This window comes from Panthera uncia, chromosome A2 (assembly GCF_023721935.1).
Source record: "Panthera uncia isolate 11264 chromosome A2, Puncia_PCG_1.0, whole genome shotgun sequence".
Classification (NCBI taxonomy): Eukaryota; Metazoa; Chordata; class Mammalia; order Carnivora; family Felidae; genus Panthera; species Panthera uncia.
Window position 1 is genome coordinate 148623681 of NC_064816.1, and position 13609 is coordinate 148637289.

Genomic DNA, 13609 nt, shown 5'->3' on the forward strand with positions numbered 1-13609 from the left:
GAATTTATTTAAATGAACTACAAATCTCTAATCATCTAGATAGTACAATCCCTGGCATATAGTAGTGTTATACATTTAATTTTTATGATATTCTTGATATAAATTTATACGATATTTATTGACCTTTAAGAACTAATATTTCATTTTGAAATTGCAGTATGTAGTTATTTAACATACCAGCATTTTACTTTGGTGTAGATTTAGCTGACTTGAAACAGAACTAGCATCAAGCTTACTGAGCGATTGTTTCTCTTTAAAGAAGAGGCTTTAGCAAATGAGAAGTGCATTGCTGAGAAAGCTAAAAACTAAAGCAAATGGGTTTTGTAGGTCCAGGTCCAGAGAGCATCGCAGACACCGGTCTCGCTCCATGTCACGGGAACGGAAGAGGAGAACTCGCTCCAAATCTCGGGAGAAACGCCATCGCCACAGATCCCGCTCTAGCAGCCGAAGCCGCAGCCGTAGCCACCAGCGAAGTGGGCACAGTTCTAGAGACAGGAGCAGAGAGCGATCCAGGAGGAGGTACTGAGGTGTCCATAAGAGGATATGGAACTACCTTTATTAAAGGTTTACACTTGGAATACTATTGGTTTGAGACTTGCATCTGGTAACATGTACACATTTGTGTGTGAGTTTGTAACATTTTTTCCCCTGATTATATGGGTAGTTAAATAATACACTTAGGAGCCAGAGTAAAGAAATTGGAACCGGTGTGGGCAGAGGTTATTGCTTTTTCTCTGCTTAGTGTGTCTTGGGGAAAAAAAAGTACTTTGTGGACAATTTTAGGTACCAGTACCAATTTTTTCAGTATGTATTGGCGCATTAGGGGCTTTAAGAAGTCCTTTCATTTAAAGAGTTTATCTTTGTTTGACTTCTGTTTTCCAAACTTTTGAGCTGGTGCACTTTTTCAGAGCAGACACATTCTGGTATATTGTTTAATCTGCACTCTAGGTATGCGTTGCTATATACAGTTCGCTTGGTGGGGCAGACTTAGACTCTTAAGGAGGGTAGACTTTCTTGGCATGGAAATTTAAAGGTTGCAAGGATGTGGTGTGTTTAAGGACCTGAAACTATATTCAGGATAGAGGATTAGTATGTGGTGGTGGAGCCTTAAGTACACACGGGCTACATCGACCAAGCTCCCAAAACTTCTCAGGTCACAAGATGGTCTTTAAAAGCCAGGTCATTTCTATGGCACATAACCCATGCTTAAAATTGCTTTTTTCATGAGAACTCTTAACTATGTGTGTGATAAATCTTTTTTGAGTGCCTAGCACCTACTAGTCTTAAATTTTCTATCAATTACTCTGCATAAAGCCCATGAGAGAATCCACATAAAGGTGGTAAAAATTTTTTTGTTTGGGTGTGGGGTGGATGGGAGGGAGGGAAGCCTTTGTTTGAAATCACTCACAAGCAGAGTTAATAGGTTAATACGATTTCACTAAATATTTTCTTATATTCTTACCTTGTTCCAAGTAGGTCTCTCCCCCCACCCCCAGCTTCATTGAGTTAGAATCGACAAAATTATAAGATATTTAAGGTGAACATTGTGATTAGATATAGATATATAGATATATCTATATATCTATATCTATATATATAGACACACATTATAAAAGGGGTCCCACCATGGGTTAATTAACCTATCCTTCACCTCAGCTGTTTTTCCCTTTTTTTTTTCCTCCAGTGAAAAGATTTAAGTTCTCTTATTAGGACATTAAGTAGTTCTTCAGTTAACTTTTAATCAGTAAGAGTCGTATACTTGCTTCTATACTAGGCCTACTAAAAAAAGAAGTGTAACAGTTGAGCAATTTTTTCAAGTTAGAACACAAGACTAACATCTTTGACAATAAACAGACTGATCTCATACTTAACATATAAAGTGCTAAAGTATACATCAAAATAATACAGGAGTTTAGATGAGGGAAATACCAGAGAAGTAAAAAAATGGGTTCAGATAGTAGGTAAAACCAGGTAGGAGAAAGATCTTCCGGATGGATTATCATAGACACTTGCAGAGAATGAGGAGGGACTTTATAAGGGACATAGTTCCTAAAGTGATTTGCTTGCTGGCCATTCATCTCATACTCTTAAAACTGTAGACCCACAGTGCAGTGCCCAATAAATGCATTAAAAAAAGGAATCACCCTACTGGTTGTTGGAAGGTCTAGAGAGTTTGTCTTGTGAACCTGCCCACCTGTCATTGTTTCTGGTATCTGTGAACTCTGATGTCTGTTGGTGGTGGGGATGGAAGGGAGGGGCATGTCTCCTCCCCTGGGATTGTGTTATCCTAGTCCTGAATGGTTCCTGCATTTATGAAGTTGTATAGGACATTTTTCCACTATCCTACATGCCACCCCTGGTGTTTTCAGCATGTTCATAAACAGGTTTATTTTTGTAAAACTATTAAAAGTTTTTGCTTTTCTCAAGAGCACTTCTAATCTCGACAACTTATTCTCTTTCAAAGCAGCATTGTGTTTTAACCAAAAATTAGCAGCCAATTGCTATTCAAACCTACATGTTAGTACATAAAACGTCAAGTTACTGCTATATATTTCAGTTTAAATTTCAAGGTAAAAGTCCTAATTCAAAGTCTTAATGATTTGCTGTTTCCCCACCCCAACTGTGAAATACTGGTCTGAATTCTGTTAGTGACATTTCCCTGGCAACAGTTACCTTAATAAATGAGGACTTGGCTTGCATTTTTCTACATCCTGGTCTTTTCAAACACGTGGTGCAGACTTCACAGTCAGATTAGTTGGGTTCGGTGGCTGTGGCCAAATAACCTAATTATCCTGTCATCTCCCATCTTTTAAGTACTTGGGTTATTAGTATTGGTAATTTGAATGAATTGTTGAGTGTAAATAAAATGCTTATGGAAGGGACATTGTAATCTCTCACAGGATCCTAGTTGATGCTCATCTCGTGGTTATTTTCCAGTTATTACTGACCTTTGAGACTTACCTGCCGTTGTATCTAATGCTTAGGCATCTTCTCTCCATGTTACATTCTTAGATTCTGGAGAGGAACAGTGTAACCAGACATGCACTGTGATTTTTTTTTTTCCTACATCTTTTAAAAATTAAGCTTATTCTAACGTTAAGTAGAATGCTCAAAGTTGACATTTTAATCTTTCAACCTTTTTTGGTTCAGTCCTACCTTTTTTTTTTTTTCCTGCATTAGAAGCTCAAAGTATTAGCTAACCCATGTTCACACTTAGAATCTGAAGCCTGGTTAAGAGAGATGATTATGTAAAAGTACCATGTCACCTGTAAAGAACCAAATATATGTAATATATAGTATTAATTCATTCTAGAGATTGAAAGTATAGATTTCATATTCTGATCCCATCATATCCTTTGGTTTTCCTTCTGATTGAATCTCTGATAAGAGTTTGTTATCACTTACCTTTCTCATTGAAATTGGGTATGGGAATGGAGAGATGGTGTAAAGAAGCCATTATGGTTAATCAAGATGTAGTGTGATCATCTTTCTGTCTTCCATTCTTATTTTTTTCTGTTGGTTGAATGAGCTCACTCAGGAGGAGTAAAGATTTTAAAAATAATAAATGGTTATCTGAAGCCATATCATTAATTGAGTACTTCCTTATCTAAGTTGAGTGTTGGCAAACTATTGCCTGCAGGCCAAATCTGGCCCCGTAGCCGGTTTTTGAATAGCCAGTGAGCTGTGGGTGGTTTTCAAATTGTTGAAGGGTTGATAAAAAGAAAAGGAAGAAGAATATCTACCTAAAATATTTACTCTCTGGCCCAACAGCAAAGAAAATAAGATTTGCTGACCTCAGTTGTAAGTCTTAAATTTCCATCCAGTTTGGAACCTGTATTCTGTTTATAGGCTTTTTAAAAATCGGTTTAACACTTTCCTTTTTAAAGATACTGTCTATGTACTATTTTCATATTAAATACATTTGCCATGAATTAGAAACATTTTATGATTGCCTCTGAAATAATGAGAATATCCTAGAAGTCATTATTTTAGCTTACGGTTTTTGACCCTTACCTACTTGTTTTCACCCATCTCCCTTGTCATCTTGGGTAGTGCTCTTTTCAGCTCGAAAACTGGCTCCTCTGTCTTTCTTGGATGTAGTCTGTATATCTTCAGCTATCAGTACCTTAATATTTATCCGATTCTTTGGATATTGGGTTTCCCAACACATTTTGCTCCTCAAATTAATATTTTTCAGATCCTCAAAAGAAAGATTCAGAGACCAAGACTTAGCATCACGTGACAGAGACAGGAATTCAAGAGACAGATCACCTCGTGACAGAGACCGAAAAGATAAGAAGCGGTCCTATGAGAGCGCTAATGGCAGATCAGAAGACAGGAGGAGCTCTGAAGAGCGCGAAGCAGGGGAGATATAATTAGCTGTGTACATATCCTCAATCCTTAAGCTTCCTATGGAGTTACATACTATTGTTTAGTTTACAGCTATTGGGGGTTACAGTGAGCAGTTCCAGACTCCAATCCAAATAGGCTAGATGCACAGTATCTAACTCGATCTGAACTGAACTTGTTTTCCCTGATGAAGCCTAAAACTACATCCATAGTTTCTGGTGAACCTGTAATGCCATTCTGAAAGTACAGTTTTATATAATAAGATGCCGATATCTTTATTCTTTCTAGTAGGAGTGATAGTGAACGAATTGTGTTGCTTGCCTTGGGAATTTTTGAACATTTGTAAAATGCTGTCTTCCTTTCTAGTCCACAAACAACAGCTTTCAGAATTTTTCTTTTTAATTCTTCTTCCTCTGACTTTTGTATCCCCTAATACCTCCACCCTCTAATTATAGGAGAAAGGGGGAGCAGGGAAGCAATATGACTTCTGTTCTAAGGTTCTGTTCCCATTATTATGAGCTGATTACAGAGCATTTATACTGGAAAGTGTGCTGGAGAAATTTCAATACCCGGAGTTTTTGTTTTGTTTTACAGTGCCTATTTAGAGTTGGAAGTTGAACAGCCTGTTGCATCACATACTTTGCTTTTTTATTGAAATTTTGAAATCCAACATGTCTTGATTTTTCTGTTCTATTGAATTGCTATGTTCAGGATGTTTTGAAAAGGGGGGTGGGGCAGGGACTCTTTCATAAGCACTTGTTTTATTTTTTGTGTGTGTGTGTGTGGAGTATAAAGGCTACAACCTTATTGTAAAAAATAATAAAATGAAACAATCACCACCACCATCATTAAACTGTAACTTGTCTAGTAAATTGTCACTAGAACTATTTGATGTGGGCATTTCTTCTGTTCTATCATCATTAGTGCCTTACTGTGCAAGGCACCAAAGGAAATAAACACATACTTGCCAAGATGAACTGTTGCTCTGCCTGGTCCAGCCCGGGCCCCTGCTGACTGTATTTCAGCTGTTTTAGGGCTGTCTGCAACAAATGCTATAGAGAGGGACTAGACCTGCAAAAGAAATTGGGTTTTTCTGGTTTTGTTTTTTTCATTCAGCCAACCAAAATAAAAACATGGTGTAATCAATGTAATGAGCATAACAATTTCTGCACTGAAGAGCTATGTACCTACCAGTGATTTTAAACAGTAGTGGGCAGGTGTCACTTGTGATTCTAGAAAATCAAGGAACAAAAATACTTCAGTGAAGTTAGTGTCTGTGTTACAGTTAACAAACATCACCTTCCAATAACTGTCTTCGGTCCCATAAGTGTGTGGGCCATAGAGGGGAAGGGAACCTAATTTTAAGTGGCAAATTTGCATCTAAAAGGGACACTCACCATGTTTACCAGGCTGTGCATCTTTACCTGAAAGTTTTCTACCATATTTGGTTCCATGTATTCCAGTTTATTCAGAGTTTAACTATCTGAGACCCATCTTCCATCAGTGGCCCATTCTCTTTTATTCTCGATTTCTGAGAAACTGTTTTGTATCTACTTTGTTCCTAGTGGTCTGCTCTATTCTCAATCCTTACAAGTACTGTGGATTTAATACCACAGTTGATCTGTAATAAGATCAAACAGGTTAAGCTGGTAGGTGCAAGAAGATTGTGACCAAACTCCCAACAAAACATTGGAAAATAGGTTTTACTTACCAGTGTTTGTGTAGCTAGAATTTACTACCTGCTGTCTAGTTGTATACCTGCTGTATAATTATTAGTTGTTAATACAGTTGTCATTTGTAGGCAATACAGGCTACACAACCATCAACAGGTCAGTGGTAGTCCATAAAGAATATCCTCATCCTCATGGTAGGTCACTTCAGTTGCAGGATTCTCTAAATGATCAATCCCATTTAAAAAATCCTTTTTAGAACAATTCTGTTGCTTAGGTACTTCTAGCATTTGGACTTTAAGAAATGTAGATTTTTTTTTTTTTAATCCCAGTCATCACCCTTAAGCCAGGGTGGCCACTCTGAATTAGAATAACCATAAATCTCTGTATCTTTCAGAAAACGGTTTGCTCCATACTGAAAAGGACTTAAGACTGATAAAGCAAACCTGTCTTTACTATTTATACAGTTTTATTCAGGGCAGCTTACAGACAAGAGGCAATTGGGTGGGTGCATGGATGATCCAGGTTACTGTGCAGATGTCCTCCACCCCTAGTTCTAAGCCATATGACTCACAGCTGCACAGACCTTAATCCCCACATTTTTTAAAACAAGGAACATGATGGTAAGGTCACAGTGTTATCCTAAGTGGCACCACCTGGTGGTGGTAGATGGCAGCAGAATACTAGGACCCTGGGCTTGCCTCGTCCCACAATACAAGTAGGTAACTAGCAAGTCATCTTAAATACCCCCAGAAATCGACTTTGAGAGTGGCAAAAGAAACACCACAGCTAAAGGTAAGGAAGGTACCAAATCGAAGGTAGGAGGCACAGAGATCTAGTTTGGGGAGAAATGGATCCTGGCTGCTATGGAGAGGAGCACTAGGGGAACACAGAAGGAGAACGTTTCCTCATAGCCATTGGTTTGGAAAGTGAGAAGGGATTAATTTCTTGAGTTGTTGCACTGCTTTGGGGTTTAAAGCCTGAAGTTTTTGAGTGTTAGCAGGTTGGGCTCCTGGGGAGACCAGTCCATAGGCATCAGGGCTGCCCTTGGAGAAGGTGGGCAAACAATCTGGGGACATAGAGCTTGGAAACAGCAGAGCGCCAGTGGAACCCAGTGGGGAGATTATTTGCTCTTCTCAGAGTGTGCCCAAAGGCAGTGTTCACAGAGACACCTCTCCAATAACGAAGGAACTGGCTGGTGCTGTTACCCTCCCATGCCGCTCAGCATACACACAAGAGCCACCTGCAGGAACCAGTGAAGTATAGTCACTGGCTACCTAACTTGCTCACAGCCCTACCCCCCTTATGCTCCAATAGAACTGCTCCTCCCAGGCTTGTTTCACTCCTAGGCTGGTGGGCCCCCTTATCCAGAAGACCAGCACAAAGCCCTGCCCCTGCATGTCTCCCAACTACAGTTTTGCAGGGCCTCAGTTTCACTGGAGGTGGTAACAGGTTTCATCTCACAAGCAGACCAAAATACACAACTGAAACTGGCCAGCTAGAACATTCAGGCCAGGGACCAAACACTGCTCACAGGAGGCAAGGAGAGCTGCTGCAGATGACAGGCCTGAAGGACAGAGCAGCCAGAACAGCAGATTAAAGCACCCATGGGAGACACACCCTGAAACACCAGTCCCTGGACACCACATGACCTCTTCATAACGCCAATACTTTCAGCAGCCAGAGACCTAACTGGCTAACCCACAGAAGCAGGCAGTGACTTAGACAAAATGAGCAAATTTATCCCAAATGAACAAGTTAAGGCTATGGCCAGAGATTTAAGCCACATAGATAAAAGTAATATACGTGTTCAAGAATTGGAAGCAATGATCATTCGGATACTGGGCTTGAGAAAAGCATGAAAGATCAGTGAGACCCTTATGACAGAGATAAAAATTTAAAAAGAATGTGAGGGTAATAAAGGAGATTACAAACATGCTTGATGCAGTCAACAGCAGGCTGAAACAATCAGCAACAAGTTAATGACTTAGACTAATGGAAAGTAATCAAGCTGAACAAAAGAGGAAAAAATTCTGCCAAACAAGAACAGACTTAAGGAATTAAGTGACTCCAAACAAAATAGCATTTGTATTACAGGAGTCCCAGAAGGGGCAGAGAGAGAGAAAAGGGGGCAAAAAATTTCTCTCAAGAAGTTGTAGCTGAAAACTTCCCTAATCTGAGGAAGTAAAAAGACATCTAGATCCAGGAGTCATAGAGAACTCCCATTTAAAAAAAAAAAAAAAAAATCAAAAGCAAGCCAACACTAAGACATACTGTAATTAAATTTTCAACATATAGTGATAAAATATCTTAAAAGCAGCAAGACAAAAGACTCTTACTTATATGGGAAAACCCTTAGGGCTGTCAGATTTTTTCATCAGAAACTGCAAGCCAGAAGGGACTGGCATGGTATATTCCAAATAGTGGTAAAAATCTGCAGCCAACAATGCTCTATCCAGCAAGGCTAACATTGAAAGTAAGAGAAAGAATTTCACAGACAAAAACTAACATTCATGACCACTAAACCACGGTTGCAAGAAATACTAAAGGGGACTCTGCATAGAAAAGACACAAAGTGACAGTATGAAGGTAGGAAATATAAATCCAGTAAAAATGATTTTCAATTAAAAAAAAAAAAGTCAGGACCCTGGGTGGCTCAATTGGTTGAACATCTGACTTGATTTCAGCTCAGGTCATGATTTCAGTTTGTGGGATCAAGCCCCGTGTCAGGCTCCACACTGACAGCACAGAGCCTGCTTGGGATTCTGTCTGCCCTTCCCTCCACTTGTGATCTTGCTCTCAAAATAAATAAAAATAGGGGTGCCTGTGTGGCTCAGTCAGTTGAGCATCCAGTTCTTGATTTTGTCTCAGGTCATGAGCCCACTGCACCAATGGTGTGGAGTCTGCTAGGCTCGCTCTCTCTCTCTGACCCTCCCACACTTGCTCTCTCTCAAAATAAATAAACTTTAATAATTAGAAATTTTTAAAAACTTTTGAGAAAAATCAGTCGAGGAATTCACAAAACAACAGGATAAAAGGATGCAAAATATGACATCATATACCTGAACTGTGTGAGGACAGGAGTCAAGAATGGGTCGAACTTAAGCAGCTATCAAGTTAATATAGACTACAATATGCAGAAGGTGTTACATGCAAACCTAATGGTAACCACAAAAACTAATAAAGATGGGAAGAATAAAGAGATAGAAATTGCAGTCACTGAAGAAAACCAGAGACCATGAAATGAAGACGAAGGATCAGAAAAATCCTCTACAACCTGAGAACAAGTTATGAAATGGCAATAAATTTTTACCAATAATTACTTTCAGTGTAAATGGAGTAAATGCTCTATAATCAAAAAAGACATAGGGTGACAGAGTAGATTTAAAAAAAAAAGACCCATCTATATGAGCCTACAAGAGACTCAATCTAAAAAATATTTTTAAATGTTCCCAAAAAACAATCCAGTGAAGAAAGGGGCAGAAGACATGAATAGACACTTTTCCAAAGAAGACATCCAGATGGCCAACCGACATGAAAAAATGCTCAACATCACTCATCATCAGGGAAATACAAATCAAAACCACAATACCACCTCACACCTGTCAGAATGGCTAACATTAATAACTCGTGGCAGCAACAGATGTTGGTGAGGAGGCAGAGAAAGAGGATCTCTTTTGCACTGCTGGTGGGAATGCAAACTGGTACAGCCACACTGGAAAACAGTATGGAGGTTCCTCAAAAAATTAAAAGAACTACCCTATGACCCAACAATTGCACTGCTAGGTATATACCCAGGGGATACAGGTATGCTGTTTCCAAGGGGCACATGCACCCCATTGTTTATACCAGCAGTATCAATAATAGCCAAATTATGGAAAGAGCCCAAGTGTCCGTCAATGAATGAATGGATAAAGATGTGATACACACACACACACACACACACACACACACACACACAAAATGGAGTATCACTCAGCAATCAAAAAGAATAAAATCTTGCCATTTGCAACTACGTGGATGGAACTAGAGAGTATTATGCTAAGTGAAATTAGAGAATGACAAGTATCATAGGACTTCACTCATGTGACTTTAACACACAGATAGATGAACACAAGGGAAGGTAAGCAAAAATATAAAAACAGGGAGGACAAAACATAAACTCTTAAATATGGAGAACAAACGGTTACTGAAGGGTTGTGGGGGGGGGGGGTGAGCTAAATGGGTAAGGGGCATTAAGGAATCTACTCCTGAAATCATTGTTGCACTTTATGCTAACTAACTTGGATGTATATTAAAAAAATAAATTTTTAAATGTTTATCTTTTGAGAGAGAGCACAAGCAGGGGAGGGGCAGAGAGAGAGGGAGACAGAATCTGAAGCAGGCTCCAGGCTCCAAGCATCAGCACAGAGACTGACGTGGGGCTCAAACTCACAAACTGAGCCACCCAGGCACCCAACGTTTTTGTTATTTTTTAATTAAAAAAACATTTTTTTAAAGTAATCACTACCAGCATTTGGTTCAAACAACCCAAGCAAGATCGAGTTTCATGCTTCACTGACTGAGCCAGCCAGGTGCCCCAAGAGACTCTAGAGTTAAAGACACTTGCACATTTCAAAGTGAGGGTGTGGAGAAACATTAATAATTAAAGTGAATACCAAAGGAAAGCTGAAGTAGCAGTACTTACATCAGACAAACTAGACTTTACAAGAAAGACCGTAGAGGCACCTAACTCAGATGGTTGAGTGTCCAACTCTTGATTTCAGCTCAGGCCATGATCTCACAATTCATAAGATTGAGCCTTATGTCAGGCTCCACGTTGTCAGCACATGCCTGTTTGGGATTCATTCTCTCTGTCTCTCCCTCCCTCCCTCCCTCAATAAACTTAAAAAGAAAAACAAACAAACAAACAAACAAAAAAAAACAATTGTAAATCTTTCTGCACCCAAATGGGAGCACCCAGATACATAAAACAAGAATATAAAAACTAATTGATAACCATACCATGTTAGTAGTTAACACTGCACTTAAATCAATGGACAGATCATCTAAGCAGAAAATCAACAAGGGAACAATGGATTTGAATGACACACTGGACCAGATGGACCTAACAGATATATTTAGAACATTCCGTCCTAAAACAGAATACACATTCAAGTGCACATGGAACATTCTCCAGAACAGATAACCTATTAGTCCACAAAACAAGCCTCAACAAATTTAAGATCAAAGTCCTACCATGTACCTTTTTTGACCACCACACTATGAAACTACGAGTCAACCACAAGAAAAAATCTGGTAAGACCACAAACACATGAAGGTTAAATAGCATGCTACTAAACAATGAAATGGGGGTGGCAAAAACAATGAATGGGTCAGCCAGGAAATGGAAGAAAATAAATCTATGGTAACATGAAAATGAAAACAATGGTCTAAAACCTTTGGGATGCAGCACAAGTGGTCCTGAGAGGGAAGTATGTAGAAATCCAGGTCTGCCTCAAGAAGCAAGAAAAATCTCACAATGTAACCTTACACTTAAAGGAGCTAAAAAAAGATCAAAGTTTAAAGCCAGTAGAAGGAAGGAAAGAAGATTAGAGCAGAAATAAATGATAAAGAAATTGGAAAAAAAAAAAAAAACCTTAATAAAACCATGAGCTGGTTCTTTGAAAAAATTAATAAAATTGGCCAACCTCTAGCCAGACTTAAGAGAAAGGACCCCAAATAAATATCACAAATGAAAGAGAAGTAACAACCAACACCACAGAAATACAAACAATTTAAAAAGATTATGAAAATTACATGCCAACAAATTGGACAAACTGAAGAAACGGATCAATTCCTATAAATTACCTATAGGTAACCTATAAATTACCAACACTCAAGAAGGAATAGAAAATTTAAACAGATTGATGACCAGTAAAGAAATTCAATCAATAATCAAAAATCTCCCAATAAACAGAAATCCAGGGCCAGATGGCTTTACAGGCAAATTCTACCAAATTAATTTAAAAGAATTAAAGGAATAATTTAAAAGAATACCTATTCTCAAACTACTCCAGCAAAGCAAATAGACAAGGAAGGAAAACTTCCACATTCATTCTATGAGGCCAGCATTATCCTGATCCCAAAGCCAGATAAAGACACAGCTAACAAAAAAAACAAAACAACAAAAAGACGAACTACAGGCCGGTATCCCTGATGAACAAGGATACAAAAATCCTCAACAAAATACTAGCAAACTGGAGCCAACAGTGTATTAAAAAAATCATTCACCACAATCAAGTGTGATTTATTCTTGGGTTGTAAGAGTGGTTCCATATTCACAAATCCATCAACGTGATACACTCTATTAATAAAAGATTAAGGACCATACAGTCATTTTGATAGATGCAGAAGCAGCATTTGACAAAGTACAATACCCATTCAGGATAATGGGTACAAAGTAGGTTTAGAGGGGACATAACTCAATGTAATAAAGGCCATATATGAAAAACCCACAGCTAATATCATCCTAAACAGGGAAAAAGCAACAACTTTTTCTCTGCTGTCAGCAACAAGACAGGGATGTCAGCTCACCACTTTTATTCAGCATACTACTGGAAGTCCTAGCCACAGACAACAAAAAGAAAAACATCAAAATCCGTAAGGGAGAAATCAAGCTCACTGTTTGCAGATAATATGATACTATAGGTAGAAAACCTGAAAGACTCCACCCCAAAACTGCTAGGATTTATAAATTCAGTGAAGTCGCAGGACACAAAAATCAGCATAGAGAAATCTGTTGCATTTCTATATACCAATGACGAAGCAGCAGAAAGAGAAACTAAGGAATTAGTCCTGTTTACAGTTGCACCAAAAATAATAAGATACAGGGGCGCCTGGGTGGCGCAGTCGGTTAAGCGTCCGACTTCAGCCAGGTCATGATCTCGCGGTCTGTGAGTTCGAGCCCCGCATCAGGCTCTGGGCTGATGGCTCGGAGCCTGGAGCCTGTTTCCGATTCTGTGTCTCCCTCTCTCTCTGACCCTCCCCCGTTCATGCTCTGTCTCTCTCTGTCCCAAAAATAAATAAAAAACGTTGAAAAAAAAAATTAAAAAAAAAAAAAGATACCTAGGAATAATTCTAACCAAGGAGGTGAAAGACCTGTACTCTGAAAACTAAAACACCGATGAAAGAAATTGACAATGACACAAGGGAAATGGAAAGACATTCCATGCTTGTGGGTTTCAAGAACAAATAGCATTAAAGTGTCTATACTACACAAAGCAATTTACAGATTTAATGCAATTCCTGTCAAGTCGTTTTCACAGAACTAGAACGAACAATGCGTAAATGTGTATGGAACTATACAAGACCCTGAATAGCCAAAGCAATCTTGAAAACTAAAAGCAAAGCTGGAGGCATCACAATTCCAGACTTCAAGTTATATTACAAAGCTGTAGTAATCACAACAGTATGGTGTTGGCATAAAAATAGATACAGAGATCAGTGGATCAGAACAGAAAGCCCAGAAATAAGCCCACCCTTATATGGTCAATTAATCTTCACTAAAGGAGGCAAGAATATGCAACAGGAAAAAGACCATCTCTTCA

The 13609-nt window shown here is 38.8% G+C and overlaps 1 protein-coding gene across 6 annotated transcripts in view; it reads left to right on the forward strand.

Annotated features, from left to right (window-relative positions):
* The window catches only part of LUC7L2 (LUC7 like 2, pre-mRNA splicing factor), a 56584-nt gene extending 51257 nt beyond the window's left edge, over positions 1–5327 (forward strand). For all 6 annotated transcript variants that reach the window (XM_049641950.1, XM_049641951.1, XM_049641952.1 and 3 more), the window contains 2 exons: positions 328–519; positions 4199–5327. In XM_049641950.1, the coding sequence (XP_049497907.1) occupies positions 328–519; positions 4199–4376 (370 nt within the window). In that variant the 3' untranslated portion in view covers positions 4377–5327. The remainder of the gene's footprint in view (positions 1–327; positions 520–4198) is intronic.
* The last annotated feature ends 8282 nt before the right edge of the window (positions 5328–13609 follow it).